Genomic DNA, 21,543 nt, shown 5'->3' with positions numbered 1-21,543 from the left:
TCCACCTCCCTCCCAGAGCCAGGGATAGAACCAGGACTCCTAGCTCCCAGCCCCAACCCAATGGGCCCCATTACCCTCCCAGAGCCAGGGATAGAACCACAAGTCTTGACTCTCATCCCCCGCCCCGATGTAACCCCCTAGACGCCGCTCTCCTCCCTGAGCTGAGGCTGGAACCAGGAGTCTAATGTCCATTCCCCTGTCTTCTAACCACTAGCTCACCCAACTAGCTCAGCCTCCTGTGTGCTGTTACCACTGGGATACCAAGACGTCAGGCACCTTATAAATATCACAGGGACACCTACATGTCAGGTTTTCATCAGACGGTAGCACTCAGAGGATGTATCTACCCCAGCTTTTCCCTGCAAACTAGACCCGGCGCTAGCAATCCTCAGTGTTTACTAACCACTGGAACAAACTTCCAAAGGAAGTGGTGGATTCTTCAGTTCCAGAGCAGTTGCCTTTCTGGAAGAAGTTCTAGTCAAACACAAGTTATTGGGCTCACTCCAGAGGGAACTGGATTACATTCTCTGGCCTGTGCCACACAGAAGATCAGAGTAGATGGACAGGTGCGGAGAAGGGCTACTAGCAGGGCCGGTGCATCCACTAGGCAAACGAGGCGGCCGCCTAGGCCACCAAGTGGTTGGGGGCGGCCAAAAGCGTGGTCCGGGGAGGCGGTGGAGCGGAGGTGAGCTGGGGCAGGGGAGCGCGGGGATGGCCGCCTGCAGCAAGTAACAGGCGGGGGACGGCTCCTCAGGGGAACCGCTCCCCGCCCCAGCTCACCTCCACTCCACCTCCTCCCCTGAGCACCGCCCCACTCTGCTTCTCTCCCTCCCAGGCTTGCGGCGCCAATCAGGAGGCGGGAGGCGGGAGAAGCGGAACTGCGGCGGCGTGCTCGGGGAGGAGGCGGCGCAGAGGTGAGCTGGGGTGGGGAGCTGCCGCATGGCTCCCCGGGCCGAGGGGAGAGAGGGAGGGCCGGGAATCTGCTGCATGGCTCCCAGAGCCGAGGAGGGCGGGCGCAAGGTGGAAGTTTCGCCTAGGGTGCAAAACATCCTTGCACCGGCCCTGGCTACGAGGATGGTCAGGGGAATGGAGATGAAGGCTGGAGGAGCTTGGCTTGTTTAGCCCAGGTAAATGAAGGCCAAGAGGGGATCTGTTTGCTCTCTATAAATACCTCCAGGGGCAAGCCAGCAGAGAGAGAAAAGAGCTCCTGAAGCAAAGGGCAGTGTAGGTGTGAGAACAACATGGGGATAAACCGGCCAGGAATCAATTCAGGCTGGAGACGAGAAGAAGGTTTCTAACCATTAGAAAAGGGTTGCTTTTGAACAGTCTCCCAATTGCAGTAGCAGGGGCTAACAACCTACTTGGTTTGAAAACGGATTTTGACCAATTCATGACTGGGATTATACACCAGAGTTGCCTGAGAGAGCAGGGACTGGACTCCATGACCCAGGAGGTCCCTTCCAGTCCCATGTTCCTATCTGATGGTCCCTTCTTGTCTTAAGCTCTACAGGTATGTCCATATTGCATTGTAAACCTGGGTCTGAGACCCAGACTTGTGGACTCAGTGTTTCCAAGCCTGCATTTGAGTGCCCACACTGCATAGTAAACTTGGCTTTACAATTGCTGGACTCGGGTCTCGCAGCCATTCTCACACGTCCATACTGCTCTACGCAGACCCTCTGGCTCAGGTCTGTGGCTTGACCTGCATCCACACTGCAGAATGACAGGGCTTGGACCCGAGTCACAGGGGGACTCAGGCTCTGACCCACCCTCTAGCAGCATCCTAGACTCACGTCCTTGCTGACCTGAGTCACACTGACTTGTGTGTGGACGGAAGCAGGGGCTTAGGCTCAAACCTGAGTCAGAGCCCAGGCTTAGTGTGCGGTGTAGACAAACCCTATGAATGCCCAGCACTCTATCCAGAACTGACATGAGGAATAATGAGATAATTAGGGCCAGCTCCCCAGCTGATATCTATGGTCATGGCTTGGTTACAATGGTGCAATGCTCATTTAGACCAGCTGAGGATCTAGCCCTACTGTGTTGTGCCTCACTGGGATACAGTACAGCTGGGAAAGGGCTCTGGCTGTACCTACCCATTACTCTGGGGAAGAGAGTTTGAACCCCTGAACTGTCTCCTGTTTCCCTCTGTGCGAAATCGGGGAACAGATAGCTGTACTGTTTGGCAGTAAAAATTAGTGAATTCGGCACCAGGGGGGCTCCTTAAGAGAGAGGGTTTCAAGCTAAGTCTCATCAAGCTGCCCAGTGGCTGTGTGGTCTCAATGGAGCCGGTGTCCTACTCCATAGGTGTCTTCTTCTCGATCTGTAGACAGCAGTCCCGAAAACATGACACACAGGCTGACCTGGTCTGAATGGAACAGATGTGTCTGGGTCAAGCTGTTTAGGTGGAAATCCCAGGAGAATTGGGCTGCAAGCAGCACCACCTTTTGCTTCCATCAGGATCCCCCCCTTCCCCCCCCCCCCCCCCCCGCTTACTTCAGTAAGCATTTGCTTATTGTGCGAGAAAGGGCTGATAGCAATAGCTGGGCTAAGTTGGAAGGAAAAAGCATCTGGCAAAGATGTAGGAAGGGGAAGCTACCCCCTAACCTTGCTCTAGCAGAAGCCTAGCTTCTCTAGCTAGCCAGGAGAAAAGCTGGCCCTGGCTCTTTCATCTCACTCATTTCTCTTTGGTTTCGGTGTAATCATAAAACAAGCACTGGTGTCCTGTGTCCCATCAGGAACCTCCTGAAGTCCTTTAGGAAATGCCATCTAGGGTTCAGAGCAGGGGGGATGGGAACAACCAGGACTCCTGGGTTCTATCCCCAGCTCTTGGAGGGGAGTGGGGTCTAGTGGGTGAAAGCTGCGTGGGAAGGCTGGGCATTCAGAATATCTGGAGACTAGTCCTAGCTCACAGAGGAATTGGAGTCACAGTTCCTCCCAGAGTTGAGAACAGACCACAGGAGTCTTGATTTCCAAACCCCATTCTGATCCACTAGACCCCACTCCCCTGCTTTAGCTAAATAAACCACCCTGCCTCTGTACGTCTCATCTGTGCTCTTTGACTCTTCCCGGCTTCGAGAAGGCCCATTCCATTCACACTAGCGCTTCCTGCGGGTGGAGGGGCCATACCATGGTTTCAAAGAACAGCGGCAGGACTCTGCAGCAAATACGGTGAGGAACAGAAACTGCCCAGTCATGGGAAACTGATCAACTTGGATTAAAAATGCTTCCTGCTAAGAGCCGCGTCCTGGCCTTGCCTAGCTGATCAAGAAGGAAACTTTGCTCCCCAGCAGGAGAAAATTCAGTGTCCAGATTAAGCAGCTGTATAGACCCCGTGTGACCATTTCGGTCACCCATCGGAGGTGTAAAGGAGGTGGGATCAGCTTGTCAAGACAACAGGCGGAAGGTAAAAAGCTGGGGAGCTGTAGGAGGGAATCTTGTCTTAGAGCCACTAAAAAGCCAACAGCAAAATCCATACTTAAGTTCTCTAACTTTTATGGAGTAACGGGGGCCTTAGTTTTAAAGGCGTTATTGCAAGAGATGAACTGATCGCTCCCAGAGTTTGGTGATAATTGAGTACAGATTGGGATTCTCTGGTTCCTACAGTTCAGCTGGGATCAATCAAATGAGCAAAATAAAAGACAGTTTAAGGCATGAGTGTAACCTGAGAAATGAGTGAGTCTGTTGGAGTCAGGACACCTGGGGTCTCTCTTTGCCACTGACTTGCTGGGCAAATTTTCTTTGTGAATTTCTCCCCTGGCTGGGCTGGATCGAATGGAATTGGACGTCTCTGGGCCTTTCCGCCCACATCTGCAAAACAGAGGCTTATTAATGAAATTATACACCGTATCTATGGTGTTTATATGCTCCGATTATCCTAGTAGCTGAGCACCTCACAATCTTTAATGTATTCACACTCAAACACCTCTGTGGGGCAGGGCAGGGCTATTATACCCATTTTACACATGGGAAACTGAGGCACTGAGGGTACCGCTACACTGCAAAATAAACCCACAGGAGCAAGTCTCCAAGTCTGGATCTATATACACAGGCTCAAGCTACAGGGCTAAAAAGAGCCATACACACATTCCTTCTCCGGCTCTGGGTTCCACCCCCTTTGCTAGGGTTCAGAACCCTGGTGGGAATGTCTACATGGCTCTTTTTAGCCCCGTAGCACAGGCCCAAGTCTGTAGGCCCAGGCTCTGAGACTCCCTGCTCCGTGTGTTTTTCTGCTGGGTAGACACACCCAGACAGACTAAGTGATTTGCCCAAGGTGACACAGGAAATCTGGCAATTGAACAAGGTCTGCTGAGGCAAAGGCTGCTGCCCTACCCACAGATCCACCCGTCCTCAACACTTCCTTGAAATGTACAAATGAAATAACTGTTCCTTTTCAAACGCGAGCTTTCGGCTCAACTGTTTTGCTCTCCGTGCGTGCGTATCAGTGTCCTGTCTTGATGCTTTAACAGCGGTTTTACTCTGTTAGCTTGGTGGAGTCAAGATCTGAGCCAGACTCGAATCCGACGCCTGCATCGCACACAGGTTGTTCTTTTTTCTTAACCCAGTTCAGACGGAAGGCCTGTTACTGCTGATGGGAGAAGGGGAGACCCCTTCTTATCTCTCTGATCCCCGGCTCGCTTTACAGGGTTGGTATCTAGGCTCAGATTAAATGGAAGACAAATACTCTCTTGTTACTTTTTCAGCATCTCAGCCAGAACATTAGTGGGTGTTTAACAGTTGCTGTGCCTCACCCCAGAGGCGGCTGCATTTCAGTGCTGGGTGATCATCCAGTCTGCGATACGCTATGTCCAAAGAACAGACTAAAGCGCTCACACCGGAAAAAGAGGGACGTCCAGAACTGGGCCAAGTGGAGGGGATTCTGCTCTCCCAGGCCACCTGTAATGAATGGCAGCAGATCCAGGGTTTCCAAGCCAGGCCCGACGATCTGCTCATCTGCACCTACCCAAAATCAGGTGGGTGTTTGCTGAGGGGAAGGCTATAGAGAAAGTTAGGAGCCCTGAGACGGCAATGTACGCCCATTCCTGTGGCCAGGAGCATCGCTAAAGGGCTTCTTCCGCTGTGGTGGGGAAGATTCAATAGGCTGCTCAAGGAAGAGCCTTGGAGGTGGTAGACGGCTGGTCAGGTATCATGCAGAGGAGCGTCCGGGTGGGCTAGCTCTTAGATGGGAGATGCAGGGAAAATCCCAGGGTGCTGCAGGAAATAGCATTGGTGACTCAGTAGCAACCTCATACCCTAGTGTGGCACTAGGGGGCACCATGCGGAAGGGGGCGGGGGGCTCGGTAGGGGACACTCTCCCCTCACTCTGGCCCCAGCGAGGCATTAGGGGGCGCTGTGCTGCAGGAAGCGGGATGGCGGGGGTACTCTGGTCTTTAAATCAGTACGAAAACAACCTGACCAACCTGGTACCTGGGGGCCCTGGGCTGTGGGAGATGATGTCTTGGAGAAGATACACGGAGAATAATACATCCTTACCCCTTTTGGACCTGAGGGAAGAGGGAATGTTTCGGGTCCTGTGGGTTCTTTTGCTTAGAAAGAGAAACTGAGATTGGAATTGGTATTTCTTTGATGCAATTCTGTTTATTTACAAAGGAATATAGAGAGTCCTCTGACCTGAACACAGCAGGGATAAAACCACAGGGGACCAGTTCTTTGCTTACAGTTCCAAGACTCTTTTCCAGCCAACCCTCCACCCAAAAGCTCTCGCTCGCTTAGCTTTGTCTCAGGGTCATGTTACCAGGGCTTTTTTGGCTGTCTCTGGGGCTTGATTGCTGCTGGCTTCTCTTAGACACACAGCTGCAACCAAGTGAGTCGCTCTCCAGCCTCCTGGATTTCCATTCAATCCAGTCTTTGAGCAGTGGCTTTTGTTATCCGTCCCCTGGGTGGCTTTTTCCTTTGTTTCGGCTATCACTAAGCAAAAGAGCATTTAGTTGCTCCCTCATGCAGGCTGAATGGAATATCCCTAGTTCTTATATAGCATTTTCTGTCATCACATCTCAAAGCACTTTGCACAGGAGGTTGGCATCAGTATCCTAATTTAAAGATGGGGAAACTGAGGCACGGAGAGGGAAAGTGACTTCTCCAAGCTCCCCCAGCTGGCCAGAGCCGGGACTAGAACCCAGGTCTCCCAACTCTGGTGTTTTATCCACTAGGCCTTGGTGTCTCAAGGCAGCCAGTAACCCCAGTCTTCATAACAATATGGGCACAGCGGGTTTGGCTGGAATAAACACTCCACTCACCTCCTTTCTAGGCACAACCTGGATCCAGGAGATAGTAGACATGATCCAGCAGGACGGGGACTTGGAGAAGTGCAAGCGCGCTCCCGTCCACAGCCGGCACCCCTTCATCGAGTGGGCTCGTCCGCCCCAACCCTCAGGTAGGTGCTGCTGGGGTGGGTGGGGTTGGTTCTTCACGCACAACCTCTGAACCTCACTCCCACTTGCAGGTGTGGAACAAGCCGAAGCCATGCCCCCGCCACGGACCCTGAAAACCCACCTCCCCACCAAACTCCTGCCTCCATCTTTCTGGGAACAGCAGTGTAAGGTAATCCTTCCTCTAAGTGCCATGCCCGCCATGGCAGCCACTGCGCCCCACCCCAGAGGTGGCTGCACTTCAGTGCGAGGTGAGTGATCCCTGTGCAGGGCTGCTGTGTGGGTATTTCACAGCTGGGAACAGAGGTGTAAGGTAACTCCCCCCCCCCCCAAGCTTGAGCTTAGAGACCCGCCTTGCCCTGCAGCAATGACCCAGAGCAAACCCCTCTCCCTCTGTCGTTCTTGCCCCGTCTACCCAGTTCCTGTACGTGGCTCGTAATGCCAAGGACTGCATGGTCTCCTACTACCACTTCCAGAGAATGAGCAAGGTGGTGCCTGACCCGGGCCCCTGGCACGAGTATTTTGAGAGGTTCATGGCGGGCAAAGGTGAGTTCAGCCCAGCTCCTTGGCTTGGCATCCAGAACTTCTTCTCCCTGTTGTCCGTTCTGGGGGGAGCGCCCCTGCTGGGAGTCACCCCACCCCCTCAGCCCTGGGGTCCCCCCTAGAGTATCCCACCCTGGGGAGAGCACTCCCTGCTGGGGAGATGTCCCCAGCCATGTGCTCTCAGTCCTGAGGTCCCCCATCCCAGGGAGAGCACACCCTGCTGGGGAGACCCCCCCATCCCTGTGCCCTAAGCCCTGGAGTCCCCCTAGAGCCCCTCCCCCAAGGAAAGTGCCCCCTGCTGGGGGGAGCCCCTGTACCCTTAGCTATGGGATCCCCCCTTAAGCTCCCAGCCTGGGCAAAGCATCTCCTGCTGTGGAGACACCCCACCCACACGGTCTCACCTCTGGAGTCCCCTCCCAGTGACTCCTATCCTGGGGAGATTGTCCCCTGCTGGGGAGACCCCATCTCTATGCTCTCAGCTCTGGGATCCCCCTAGTGCCCCTGTGGTCTCGGAGAGCAGCCCCTGCTGGGGAGCCCCCCGCATTGCTCCGCAGCCCCACTTGTGCTCACGGGGCTGTCTCCCTACTCTCTCTGCTGCAGTGGGCTGGGGTCCGTGGCATGAGCATGTGAAGGGCTGGTGGGAGGCGAAGGACAAGCACTGCGTGCTCTTCCTCTTCTACGAGGACATGAAGAAGGTGAGCGGCTCTGTGCGGAGGCTTCGGGGGGGCTGAGCTGCGAGCCCCATAGGAGTTTTGAAACTGCAGCATAGGGGACTCTGCATGGGAAGGGAGGAGATATGAACCCTTCCCAGCTTCTGTCTTTCAAGGGAACAGGAGATGGGATTCCAGTGCTGTGAGCTTCTCTGCAGCAGTGCCCTGCTCTATAGTCCAGGGCTGTGAGCTTCCCCACAGCTGTGTCCTGATTCAAGCTCAATTAACTTCCAGACAGTAGTGTCATGGACTGGCAGGGCCTCTAGTGCTGTGAGCTTCCTCGCAGCAGTGTCCTGTCAGTGCCTTGCAGGGGCTGTAGCACTGTGAGCTTCCTCAGAGCAGTGTCCTGTCAGTGCCTAGCAGGGACCCTAGTGCTATGAGCTTCCTCAGAGCAATGGCTTCCCCACAGGACCCAAAGCGTGAGATCCAGAAGGTGGCCCGGTTTCTGGGGAAGAACCTGGACCAGGAGCTTCTAGAGAAGATCGTCTATCACACGTCATTTGACGTCATGAAGGACAATCCCATGGCTAACCGCTCCGGCGTCCCCCTGTCCATCATGGACCAGTCCATCTCCCCGTTCATGCGCAAAGGTAACGCGGTCCTTAGACCTGCCCCTGGGATGGGTTCCAGGGCACCCCCTGCTGGTGATGGGTGTGTGACAGCCCCTCCCCCGAAAGTAACACACTTCCGAGACAGGCTGTACACACCCCATTCTTGTCTGGACCTGGGTTGGCTGTTAAGCTTCAGAAGGGCATTTAAAAAGGGGAGTTGTGGTTTGGGTACCTCATGCTCCCATTCTCCTATGTGGGTCACACTTCCTGGCTGGACGACAACTCCCATGAGAGACCACAGTCTGCCCCTCTTCTTGAATGCATCATGGGACTCTGGGCCAAGGTGCATCATGGGATATGTAGTCTGGTTAGGTAGCCTGGGAGTCCAGAGTCCTAGGTTCTAACCCTAAGTCTAGTCAGGACTCCTGGGTTCTCGCCTCAGCTCTTCCACCAACTCACTTCAGAAGGGCATTTAAAAGTCGATAGAGGTTTGGGGCCTTGCCCTGCTTGGCTCACAGCAGTGCTCAGCAAGGCCTTGAGAGCTGTGAGCTTCCCCAGAACAGTGCCTTGGCAGCTGTGTTAGGCCTGGGGCAGATGCTGGCTGTGTCTAAAGTCCAAGCCCTTCCCCTCACACGGCGACTCCTGTCTCTGCATCTCTGTTGTCTGCAGGGTCTGTCGGGGACTGGAAGAACCACTTCACCGTGGCGCAGAATGAGCGCTTTGATGAGGACTATGAGGAGAAGATGACTGGGACCAATCTGACCTTCTGCATGGAGCTCTGAGGACCCTGCCTCTGAGCCTGGCAGGATCCACCCAGCCTCCTGCAGCCACCCCTGCAGGCCCCTGCATCTCCACCAGTCTCTTCCAAGGTGACGGACTTTCTGCCACGGACCATTCCCAGGCTCAGCCAAGCCCCAGGGCTTTTCTGTGGGGCAGCGGTGAGGGTTTTCCCATTGTATAACCCTGCCCTCTCTGTCCCATTTTCACCTCTTCTTCCCTTCCCATTTCCACCTACTGCTCCTTCCCTCCTCCTCACCCACCATGGCCCATCTTTAGGACTGGCTGGAAAATGGGAGCTATTTCTTCCCATCACAAATGCCAATTTTTTTTGGCAAAAACCTAAATGCCACACAATTTTAATTTAGAAATGCTGCCTTATGGGAGTTGTGGTTTGGGTACCTCATGCTCCCATTCTCCTATATGGGTCACACTTCCTGGCTGGACTACATCTCCCATGAGAGACCACAGTCCTCCCCTCTTCTTGACTGCATCATGGGACTCTGGGCCATGGTGCATCATGGGATATGTAGTCTGGTGAGGTAGCCTGGGAGTCCAGATTCCTCGGCTCTATCCCTAGGTCTGGGAGGGGAGTGGGGTCTTGTGGGTTAGTGCAGTGGTGGGCTGGGAGTCAGGATGCCTGGGTTCTATCCTCAGCTCCTCCACCAACTCCAGAATTCTTTTTGATGATCAGGTGTTGAGATTAATTTGTTGATTTGACATTGATTTGGCAATTGTCATTAACGCTGGTCCCCGTCCCCCCCCCCCCCCCCCGAAAGAAAATCTTGACGGAAGAGTTTTCCATCAATGGTGTATGGATGCAAATTGAAAGGTTTTGTTATCAGCTAAGCTTTTGACAGAAAAAAGTCTCAACACAATTCTGAATCAAAATGGAGTATTTTGTTTTGACTTGCTTCTTTTGAATCAACTTATATTGTGAAAGATTAATTGTTGTACTAACTTGATCTTTTATCACTGAGTTATCAAAACATTCTGATCAGGTGGTGGGCAGGCTTCTGAATCAAAAATTTTCTTTTGAAATTTCCTTTCCATGAAAGCTGCAACTGCTCATCTGGATTGGCAACAAAATTCAGTGTCAAAATGGTGGGCCTTCCCACGGAAAATCCGGTTTTCCAGCCACCCCCAGTTATATTGTTTTTATTTGTAGTTTGATTTTACATTCGGAATAATAATTTAACTTTGGTGGGGGGGCGGCGGGTTTGAAGTGGCTTTAATAAAATTCATAAAAAGGTACCGAGACACGCCTCTTCCAGTAAGCAATTTGGGTCTGGGTGAATATCCTTGAAGGTCGGGGTGAATATCAGCTGATCAACCTAAAAACCTGACCCTCTCCTCTCAGTCAGTCTCTGTGTCTTACATAAGACAAGTAACAGACAATGAGTGGACTGCAAAGCTTAGCCTACGCGTGACAATAAGTGATCTGAGTACATGTGATTTATTTTTTGCTATCAAGTGTGAAATTAATAAAATATGAATGGTCTTAGTTTAATCTCATTCTAGTTCTGTTTATGCTCACAATCTGCTGTTGGACAAATCCTAGGTAAAAACAGATGGTTTTCAGATTAACACCACCTCCCTTCTCCCTACAAGGTATTCTTGGACTCCTTCAGGTTCATCTTCACAGGTGGCCTACTAATGGTTCACTCATTTGGGGCTGAGGCAGAGCTGACAGCGGGGTGGGGAACGTCGGTAGGTAAAAGCCTCACAGAAACACGGCACAGGGATGGCTTGCGCCGGGCTGAGATGCAGCCACCTCTGGTGTGGGGCATCTCAGTTCTTTGGGGTTAAAATCTAGGATAACCAGCTAGACCCTGCTCCCCTGCTAGAGCTGGGAATGGAGGCCAGGAGTCTTGGCTTCCAGCCTGCTCTTCCTTTAGCTACAGGACCACAATGCTGCTCTGTATGTCTCATTATACTGCCAGCATTTTCATTGCTAAGGACATTTGCATTCTTAGCATGTCCCCATACCCCTCCTCGTGGCCCATGCCATCTCTTTCTGCGCTTGCCGTGGTGGATTAACCACTGGGCCAACGGGGCTTTTGTCCAGGAGCCCTGGCTAATTTGGGGAACCCCCGGAAAAATGGGCACCCCCATGTCCCAACCCCACTTCCCAGCAGGAGCGCCGGGCAGGCAGGGGAAGCCCCCACACCAGCTCCCCAGGAGTGCTCTGCATGGGGGCAGGACAGGGCAAGTCCCTGCACCCTGACTCCATTTCCCCCTGCAGAAGTGCTGGCGAGGGCGGGGGGGCACTTGCTCCGGCCCAGGGCCCCACAAACTCCTAATCCACCTCTGCTATGTGCCACACTGTCAGCATCATCTCTGTGCTGGGAACAGAACCGAGGAGTCCTTACTCTCAGCAGCCCCCACCCCTTATCACTAGACTCCACTGCCCTTCCAGAGGCAGGGATAGAACCCAGAAGTCCTGAGGCCCAGCCCCTGCTCTAACCATCACTCCCCACTCCCCTCCCAGTGCTGGTAATAAAACCCAGGAGTCCTGGCTCCCATGCTAAAGAGGCTCGAGGTGTGAGATCGTTAACTCTGGCTTTGCTGTTCAAGGGCCTTCTTAGAGTCTACTTTAAGGAGACAGGGCCCTGCTTGTGAATTTGCCTGGGGGTGTGTTTTATGCATCTTCAAATACAAAGTCTTGCTCAAAATCCTTTCATTAAAGAAAGGAGGCTAGGAAAGGACCAGCTGACCTGGTGCTGCGGCATTCAGAAACCTGGCTCTTAAGTAACCGGGCTAGAAACACAGGGCCAAATTCATAGAGTTTCTTGCCAGAAGGCACCAGTCGGTTAGATCATATTCCGGTGTAATACGGTTTCACACACAAGGCACTCCTGTCTTGAGCCCAATAACTTGTGTTAGACCAAAGCATCTTTCAAAAAGACATCCAGGCTGATTCTGAAAATTTCTAAAGATGGAGAATCCACTGCTGCCCTGGGGAGTTTGTTCCTGGGATTAATCACCTTCACTGTTAAAAATTGGTGCCTTCTTTCTGACTGGAACTTCGTCTGGCTCTAACTTCCAGCCCTTGGTTCTCCTTCCACCTTTCTCCACTGGTTTAAAAGGGCCGTGGATACTTGGGATATTCGCCCCACAAACGTCCTTGTACACCAGCCTCAAGTCACCTCTTGATCTTTTGGATCAACTAAACAGACCGAGTCTCTCACTCTCAGACATTTTCTCCAGCCTACCAATCTTTTTTTTTTTTTTTTTATCTCTTCTCTGCACCGTCTCCAGTTTCTCAACCTCCTTTATAAAAATGTGTGTGCCAGAACTGGACCCAGCATCTGTGTCACCAATGCGGTGCAGAGAGGTTAAATGGCCCCTCTACAGATTCCCAGCTGGTGGATATCAGCAGAAGTCCCTTGTCTTCAGTGGCATGACAATGATTAATGCCAGCGGACAGTCTGTCCACTCTGTGATAACCAAGTTACCCCGGCCCTGATTCTCTGCCGCCTTGCACCTTGTGCAGTCCCGGGTTTACAACGTCTCCAGTGGCTCCATGGAGCCGGGCCCTTGCTCAGAAGGGGCCCCAGGCTGCTCTGCTTGTACTGCGCCCCGAGACCCCGCTGGCTCCCCCCTGCCCACCACTTGCTTCTCTCTGCCCCCTAGCCAGATCCCAGTGCACCTCCGGCTCTGGGCAGTCTTTGCTTCCCACCACCTGTGGGGCTCCCCATCTCCCTGGAGCTGAGCTGCCTGCAACTGGTGCAGAAGCCTGGCCAGTTTCAGCCAGGTGTGGGGGAAGAAGGGGACAGCGCGGGGAGCTTGGCTGGGCCTGTCCAGGCAAGTGTGTCTTGAGGGAGCCCGGCCAGGGCAGGCCCTGACCTGGCTGATCACACCACTCCCAAGGGACTGGAGCAATTCCTGGCCCCGGGATCAGCCCTGCCTGCGCTGCCAGCTCAGCCTGGCAGATACAGTAGGATTACCATATCTGAACATTCAGAAAAGAGGACACTCTATGGGGGGGGCATTTGCTCGTACCCCCTCACCCCCAGCCCTGCCCCAACTCCACCCCTTCCCCCGCCCTCATTCCAACCCCTTCCCCAAAGTCCCTGCCCCAACTCCGCCCCCTCCCTGCCCCACTGGACCCCTTCCCCAAATCCCCGCCTCCTCCCCTGAGCACGCTGCATTCCCCCCCCCGCCCCCCTCCGTCCCAGCCGCGCGAAACAGCTAGGGGGAAAAGCGGGCACTCTCGAGTGATCAACATTCACTCTCTTTCTTGAATGATCAACTCTTCTTTGGGGAAAAATAATAAATGGCAAAATCCCGGACATTTTTAGATATTTAAAAATTCCTCCCGGATGGCGATTTAAGAACCAAAAAGCCAGACATGTCGGGGAAAATATGGACGTATGGTAACCCTAAGATACAGTCTCCTCTCAGCAGGGCCAGTGAGTGCGGCTGGGAGGCAGGGTGTGGGGGAGTGGGTCTCTTGGGGGTCTGGGGTGGGGGGTGCTGGGCTGTGAGGGGGCAGTAGGGAGTGGGGGGGTTCTGTGGGGGGTGCTGGGCAGTTGTGGTGGGGCTGTGGGCCGGGGGGCGCTGGGCAGGAGTGGTGTTGTGCAGGGTGCTGTGCATTTGTGTGGAAGGGGCTGGGGGGACACTGGGCATAGTGGGTCCAGGGTGGCTCTGGCCATAGGGAGTCAGGAGGGTCTTGGGTGAGGGGGCTGTGTGGCACGGCATGGGCCCACCCCCCGAGGGGAAGGGTCACGCTGTCAGCACAGGGCCCAGCAGGCCACTGTGTGGCTCGCAACTGCCTGTTTGTAAATAGTGCCCTCGCACTGGGCTGGGCGGAGCGGGGCCGCCCCTGCTATGCCATGCCCCATTGCCCCTGGCTGGCCCCTTGCTCTGGGGACTGACTTTCCTGCGCCATGGTCCACTGCTTGCATGGGGGCCCACAAAAGGTTAATCCGGCCCTGACCTTGTGTTGCCATTTAAATCATATACTTGATAGTGTGGCCCTAGTGGATGCTGGCGTCTAGTTTTCTGCCTGGGGCACACAACAGTTAATCTTCTGATGATTGGAATGCTAGGCCTTGTCTACATGGCCACTTTACAGTGCTGAAACTTTCTCGCTCAGGAGTGTGAAAAAACACACACACCCCCACGGCGATGCAAGTTTCAGGGCTCTAAAGTGGCCATGTAAATAGTGCACCAGCGCTGGTAGCTACACCCCTCGGGGGAGTGGGTTTTTTACAGCGCTGGTGCCCTGACCACACAGCCACGTTAACATGCTGCCACAGCAACGCTTTAACGTTGGTAGCGAAGACATACCCTAAGTCTCACTAAAGTCGTTGGGCTCAATATAGGGGCATTTATTTGGGTGTAACTGAATGGCCTGTGAAATACATATTAGCTGATCTAATGGACTCTTCTAGGCTTAAACTTTGGGCAACTGGGGCTTAAAGAGAAACACCATATACTGAAAAAAGAAAAGGAGGACTTGTGTCACCTTAGAGACTAACCAATTTATTTGAGCATAAGCTTTTGTGAGCTACAGCTCACTTCATCGGATGCACGAAAGCTTCTGCTCAAATAAATTGGTTAGTCTCTAAGGTGCCACAAGTCCTCCTTTTCTTTTTGCGAATACAGACTAACATGGCTGCTACTCGGAAACCATACACTGAGAGAGATGTATGCAGTGGTTGGATCTGAAACGGCTTTTCATTGATGAAATATAAAAGTGAGGCTGTCCCTTTAAAAAAATAGAGAGTGAAATGCAATTGATTCCTGTAATAAAAAAAGGTAGCACTAAAACCAGGATTGCCCTAGGTGACAGCTCAGAGGAAAACAACAAGGTTTTCAATTTCCCATTCTATGGGTGTGTACAGGTGATCCGTATATGGCTCTGTGTGTTGGCTTGGTGATCTGTCTTTGGGCTGGAGGTTTTTCATTATATGTGTGTGTGCATGTGATGTGGGTATATCTATACGACCATGTGTGTGGGGGAATATTTAGGGTTGGCCGTTTTTGCTGGGCTAATAGACAGGGCACTGGAGTGAGACTCAGGACTCCTGGGTTCTGTTTCTATCTCAGCTGCTGGGTGCCCCAGGCAAGTCATTTCCCCTCCCCGTGCCTCAGTTTACCCATCTGTACAATGCTACTTATCTCCTTTGCAAAGCTCTTTTGGGACAAATGGATATAAACTGGCCACCAGGAAATTTAGACTAGAAATTAGACAAAGGTTTCTAACCATCAGAGGAGTGAAGTTTTGGAACAGCCTTCCAAGGGAAGCAGTGGGGGCAAAAGATCTATCCAGCTTTAAGATTAAACTCGATAAGTTTATGGAGGAGATGGTATGATGGGATAATATGGTTTTGGTAATTAAATATTCATGGTTAATAGACCCAATGGCCTGTGATGGGATATTAGATGGGGTGGGATCTGAGTTACCCAGGAAAGAATTTTCTGTAGTATCTGGCTGATGAATCTTGCCCATATGCTCAGGGTTTAGCTGATCGCCATATTTGGGGTCGGGAAGGAATTTTCCTCCAGGGCAGATTGGAAGAGGCCCTGGAGGTTTTTCGCCTTCCTCTGTAGCATGGGGCACGGGTCACTTGCTGGAGGATTCTCGGCTCCTTGAAGTCTTTAAACTACAATTTGAGGACTTCAATAGCACAGATATAGGTGTGAGGTTTTTTGCAGGAGTGGTGGGTGAAATTCTGTGGCCTGCGTTGTGCAGGAGGTCAGACTATATGATCATAATGGTCCCTTCTGACCTAAATATCTATGAATCAGCTGATGAGAAGCTCTACAGAAGCTCTTGTGTGTGGGCCTGTGTGAATTTGGGTGGGATTGGATGTGGGTCTGTGTGTATTTGTGCAGGGCTGGATGTTTCTGATGACCCATATGTGGGTCTGTGCAGATCTCTCTGTGTGTGGATCACTGTTCCCTCTAAGCTGTGCACATGTACATGCGCACACAGATCCTAAACCCCGCGCACACGGCGAAACACCACACGCACAAAAATTTGCACAGAAGCACGACAATTTGCACAGAAGAAATTTTTTGCGCACACGGCCTGTCAAAAATTTGCACAGAAGAAATTTTTTGTGCACAGGGCCTGTCAAAAATTAGAGGGAACACTGGTGTGGATCTCTAGAGCTCTGTGCACGCGTGCACTCTGTGGTAGGGATCCGTGTGAACCCGTCCTGCACTGAGCCAGTGACCTACTTTCCACGGTTGCCTTGCCAACGCCCAGCAAGGCCATTCATAAATGGCGCATGGGCCTCTGAGCCGGATTGAACCGGTTTCAGGGACACAGACAGGAAAGCCTTGTATTCGGGAAGAAACCATTCTGCAGAGACGAGGGGGATGGCAGAGAGGAGAATCGAGCTTCTTCCTGAATTCTGATCCAAGACACCGACCAAACCTTTTCTATTCTATATAGGTTCTTATACCCCGCTCATCACTGCAGTATCTGACCCTCTGACGCAGACCATCCAAGACACAGAATCCAGCCCTACATTTTGTTAATGGGCTTTTTTTTCATTTGCAAATTCAGCTCACCTCCCCGCGCTCCTTTTTTTAATCAGTCGACTTGCATTCATTTTTTGTCCTGAGGAGGAGAAACTCTGCACCTGGCAATAATTCCATGCCACTGAATGGCCTGTGATCCTGAGGGGTTTTAAAAGAAAGTCTGCTTTAAAAAAAACAAAAACCTACAGTAACAGTTGTGAATCAGATACTCTGGTGATGGGTACAACAGAATTATTATTATTTGTGTTATCACAGCATCTAGGGGCTCTACACCCAAATGCTGCCCCAGGCAAGGAGTGTCTCTGCCCCCCTTCCCCATCTGTGAAACTTTTTAATACCTTATTTTTTATTTCATATGTAGCCCATTTCACGACTTCGATGCACAATTTGCACGCATGATTTATCCCTGTCATATAAGACGATACATTTGCACGCTATAGGATCTGTGTTTATTCACGCCATATGTAAGCAAATAAAGAAAAGTGTTTCCTCTAAGCTTATAGAAACTTTTTAATTTTAAGAATAACTGAAATGTACTAACATCCAGAAATTGAACGGTCATCAAACATGACGTGTTAAGCATGGCAAAAGACGTAACAGTACTTCTTTTATATTAGTGCGTAGATATGGGTTCAACAGATATCTCTGGCATCTCATTAAATATGTCCTCTATTAGTTGCTATTTACACTCTTCAAGTCTTAAAACACACACAATAAAACAAGGTTCACAATATAGCAGCCGGGCTCTCACTTTAATTCGTTCTTCTATCTCACTGACTGCCTGGTGACGCCCTGCCCCGTATATACCTGTGAGGGCATGGCTGACAGCACTCTAGGAGGTTTAAGGAAAATGTAGTTCTCAGAAAGTCTGGAAGGTTCCACGAGATTATACAAAGGTCCAGAACATTCTAGGAGGTCTGTGGAAAATGAATCCACGTACGGACCACCTGAAACCTGTTACTTCAAACATTCTACCTTCCCTTTTGTCAGTAACAACAAAAACAGCACCCCGAGCCTGGCACTCCCCAAACCCGGCACCTCAGGCAGTCGCCTGGGATGCCTCCCCTAAATCCAGCCCTGGGCCATAGTCATGAACTGTATTGGGCCTAAGGTCCTTGGCATGACCAGGCGCTGTATAAACACAGAACAAAACATAAGAACGGCCATACTGGATCAGACCAAAGGTTCAGCTAGCCCAGTATCCTGTCTTTTGACAGTGGCCAATGCTAGCTGCCCCAGAGGGAATGAACAGAACAGGGAATCATCAAGTGATCCATCCCCTGTCGCTCATTCCCAGCTTCTGGCAAACAGAGGCTAGGGACACCATCCCTGTCCATCCTGGCTAATAGCCATTGATGAACCTATCCTCCATGAACTTATCTAGTTCTTTTTTGAACCCTGTTATAGTCTTGGCCTTCACAACATCCTCTGGCAAGGAGTTCCAAAGGTTGACTGTGCACTGTGTGAAAAAATACTTCCTTTTGTTGTTTTAAACGGTGGTCCCTACCCCAAAACATTTACAATCTAAGTATAAGATGAGAGACAACAAATGGATCTAGGTAGAAGAAGGAGTACAAAGAAACAATGAAACAGTTGTGGTCAGCACTCCAGCAGCCTAGTCCTGTTTAAAATAGAATGGAGCGAAAATCTAGATGGTTGACAGTCAGACTGGGCTAGATTCCCCTGCTCACACCAGTTTTATCCTGGTGCAACACCAGGGGTGTTGCTCCTGATTTACACTGATGTAAATGGGCTCAGAATTAGGCCTTTACTCTGATTAAGCTCCTACTCAGTTCCAGTTCTGTGTTTTTAAAACTCGACATTTTATTGTTACTGAAAAGACGATCTGAATGAAAGAGAGGTTTGTTCAGAGACTGTAAGAATATAAGAACGGCCAGACTGGGTCAGCCCAATTGTCCATCTAGCCCAGTGTTCTGTCTTCTGACGGTGGACAGTGCCAGCTGCTTCAAAGGGAATGAACAGAACAGGTAAATGTCTTGCACTGCATTAAAAGAAGGACATGCTTTAAAAACTGCCTTCACGTCAATGCAGAAAAGCGCATCTCTGTCCAGCCTTGGCTTATCCAAATTCTTGTTTCCCCAGGGATCCGGAGGCTTTGCATACAGAAAGGGGCTTTTTGAGCTATCATGGCGTTCATGAGCTTCTTTAAACCCAGTGACTGATGTCTCATCACACTGTGCAAATGATTGATCATGCTGATTAATTAGCCTAATAACCGATTGATTAATTAATTAGAGAGACAAGGTGAGTGAGGACCAACTTCTGTTGGTGAGAGAGACAAGCTCCTGGTCCTACACAAAGTTCTTCTTCAGGTCTGGGAGAATTAATTAATTAGCTAAATAACTGCTTTGGACCAGTAAAGGGTCTGGTACTAGCTCCTCTAGGTCAGGCCCTCAGGGCCTAATTCCTGCTGAGTTCTGGGCCAAAGTTCCCCCCGCCGCCCAATCTGTGCAAAAAGGGGGTGACAGATATTGCAACCGCATGCAGTATCTTTGGGGGCCATGTTGTATTAAGTTCATGGTTTATGTCTCACTGTGGGTCAGGGACTGTATGTGACTCCAGTGGGCCACAACTCCTTCAGGAACAGTGGGGTGTGATGCAGGTGAGTTATTTAGGCTGTAAATACCTAAGAATACCCTAAGAATAAAGGTGTGTTGCTTTGGGAAGTCTGGTTGATGACCAGCACATACTGTTGTAGCCCCTGCAGAAAAGCTAATCTCAGGTGGTAGACCCCAGTCCTTGGTGAGGACCCAGTCACGCTAAGGGTTGTACAAAAGCAAAAGAGGTAACTCCTAACAGCTTTTGTTCCTATATACCAATCCCTGCTGAGCCAGCCAGATGGGGAACCAGGGTCCTAAGAGGGAAAGACTCTTCATCTTCCTTCAACAATGTGCTCTGGGGCCAGATCAGAGCAGGAGAGGAAAGGCTGTTTTTTAGGATGTGTTATGTTATGGTTCTCTTAAAATAGGGAAAAATCTGACTCCGTTCACCTCCACCCAAGGACTGATGTCCTTCCTGCAGCAAATGGAATTACGTTCTAAGGCCGCACTAAACTGGGATGATCCTAAAAAAGGAGGATTCTGCCACCCTGCAAGCCACCCAATCTGTTGCCCTGTAGGACACTGGAGTTAACTGGACCTAAATCACATGGGCAATAATGTGCAAAGTCTGGATGACTTCTTAAGACTCATAGCTGCGGGTAACCTTATGCTCTCAGATTCTCCTTGGGACGAGAATTGCTTATGAGAGTTCAGGACCTGCCCCTCTCCCAGGGATGGCTTAGTGGAAGAGCTATCAGGTTTGAAATACCCAGAAATCCCGCACACAGCTCTTTATTTTACCAAGATCTTGTCTCCTCCAGCAAAGGTCCCATGATGCTTTTTTCAGAAGAGCAGGGGTTTGCCCTTAGCTCAGCAGGCCAACAGTGGTGGTGGTATATGTGGCTTGACCACCAGGCTCCACCCCAGAGATGGCTGCACTTTGGCGGAGAAAAGCATAACAAGAACCAGTGGGTGGAAGCTGAAGCCAGACAAATTCCAATGAGAAATAACAAGGCGCTAACTTTTAACAATGAGGGTAATTAATCACTGGAACAAACTCCACAAGGGAAGTGTTAGATTCTCCTTCTTTTTATGGCTTCAGATCAAGACTAGATGCCTTTCTGGACAAAAAGAAAAGGAGTACTTGTGGCACCTTAGAGACTAACCAATTTATTTGAGCATAAGCTTTCGTGAGCTACAGCTCACTTCATCGGATGCACTTCATAAGCTCTTATGTTCTTATATTAGGCACCAGACAAGCCCAGAACAAAGACAGTTCCTGCTCCAAAGAGCTTGCAATCTAATTTATGACGCACTCTTCAGAGATCTTTTTAATCCTTTTAAACACCCCTCCCCTCAATCAGTGCTGAAATCCAGCTGTTCTAAATTCTAGGCAATCTCTATATTGTGCAATCTGAAGTGGTTAAAATCTCCCTGTCTTTGGAATTGCTCTGGCCAGATTCCACCATTAAAACCAACTCTTACTTTTATTAGCATTAATTCTTTCCTGGTTTGTTATCGGAGGGTGGCTCATTAATAAACGTCCCCACAGAACATCATAGCATGGAAGCACTTCTAGGATTCGAGAAGAAGGTGTAGTAAACAGCTGAACTGTTGTTATAAATATTTAGATATGTGAACTTTGCAAGCCAGGGAATAAAGGTCAGCCTGGGTTCCCACTAAGCTTTATTAAGCAATTGAACTGGCTTGCCATCTCGAATCAAGAGCAAGACGGAGATGTGAACGCACTGTATGCCAACACATGATTAATCCAGATTAAAACAGCTTTTGGAAATACCATAAACAAAAATGCACAGGATGATTCAGATCCTGGAGAAACAAACACAGATCCACACACAGATTTAGATACAAACACGTACCTATCCATCTATATAAACCCACGTACTCAGTCCTGCATATACACACATATACCCTAGCTCTTATCTAGTGCTTTTTGTCTGTCGATCTATAAGCGCTTTACAAAGAAGTTAATTCCTGATTTAGTTAGGGAAATTGAGGCACGCCAAGGGGCAGTGACTTGCCCAAGATCACGCAGCAGTCCAGTGGCCTAGAACCCAGGAGTCCTGAGTATTGGTCCAGTGCTTTAGCCACTACTCCACACTGCCCTAAAAGCAACACAACTGGACAAATCCACCGTCTTCAACCGATTCAATGAGCTCTTATTGGTATAACAAGTGTTGCCTGCACACAGACCCGCAAACCTCTCTCTCTCTGTCACACACACACACACCCCTGCCCACAGACCCACAAATCTCTCTCTCACACACACCCCTGCACACAGACCCACAATGATCTCTCCCCCCCACCCCGCACAAAGAGCTCTCTGTCTCTCTCTCTCACACAGACCCCCATCTCACCCCACATGCACACACTGCCCCAAGCACAGACCCTGCACACAGACCTCTCCCTCGCACGCATCCCGCCACACACAAAGAGACCCCCCAAAAGCCCATCCCCCACGCACAGAAAACACACACACGAAAACTGCCCC

At 50.8% G+C, this 21,543-nt stretch overlaps 1 protein-coding gene across 2 annotated transcripts; it reads left to right on the top strand.

Moving 5' to 3' along the window:
* Positions 1–3,159: 3,159 nt before the first annotated feature.
* Positions 3,160–9,682, top strand: LOC141988577 (sulfotransferase 1C2-like). Of its 2 annotated transcripts, XM_074954418.1 has the most exons (8): positions 3,160–3,406; positions 4,704–4,973; positions 6,269–6,394; positions 6,464–6,561; positions 6,809–6,935; positions 7,533–7,627; positions 8,052–8,232; positions 8,863–9,681. In XM_074954418.1, the coding sequence occupies exons 2-8, from the start codon at positions 4,805–4,807 to the stop codon at positions 8,973–8,975; spliced, it is 909 nt and encodes a 302-aa protein (XP_074810519.1). In that variant the 5' UTR covers positions 3,160–3,406; positions 4,704–4,804; the 3' UTR covers positions 8,976–9,681. The 2 variants fall into 2 exon arrangements, with proteins under 2 accessions (XP_074810519.1, XP_074810520.1); XM_074954419.1 differs by lacking the exon at positions 3,160–3,406 and having other exon boundaries at positions 4,785–4,973; positions 8,863–9,682.
* The last annotated feature ends 11,861 nt before the right edge of the window (positions 9,683–21,543 follow it).

The sequence above is a fragment of the Natator depressus genome, chromosome 6, assembly GCF_965152275.1.
Source record: "Natator depressus isolate rNatDep1 chromosome 6, rNatDep2.hap1, whole genome shotgun sequence".
NCBI lineage: Eukaryota > Metazoa > Chordata > Testudines > Cheloniidae > Natator > Natator depressus.
This window is presented reverse-complemented; position numbering and strand designations above follow the sequence as displayed.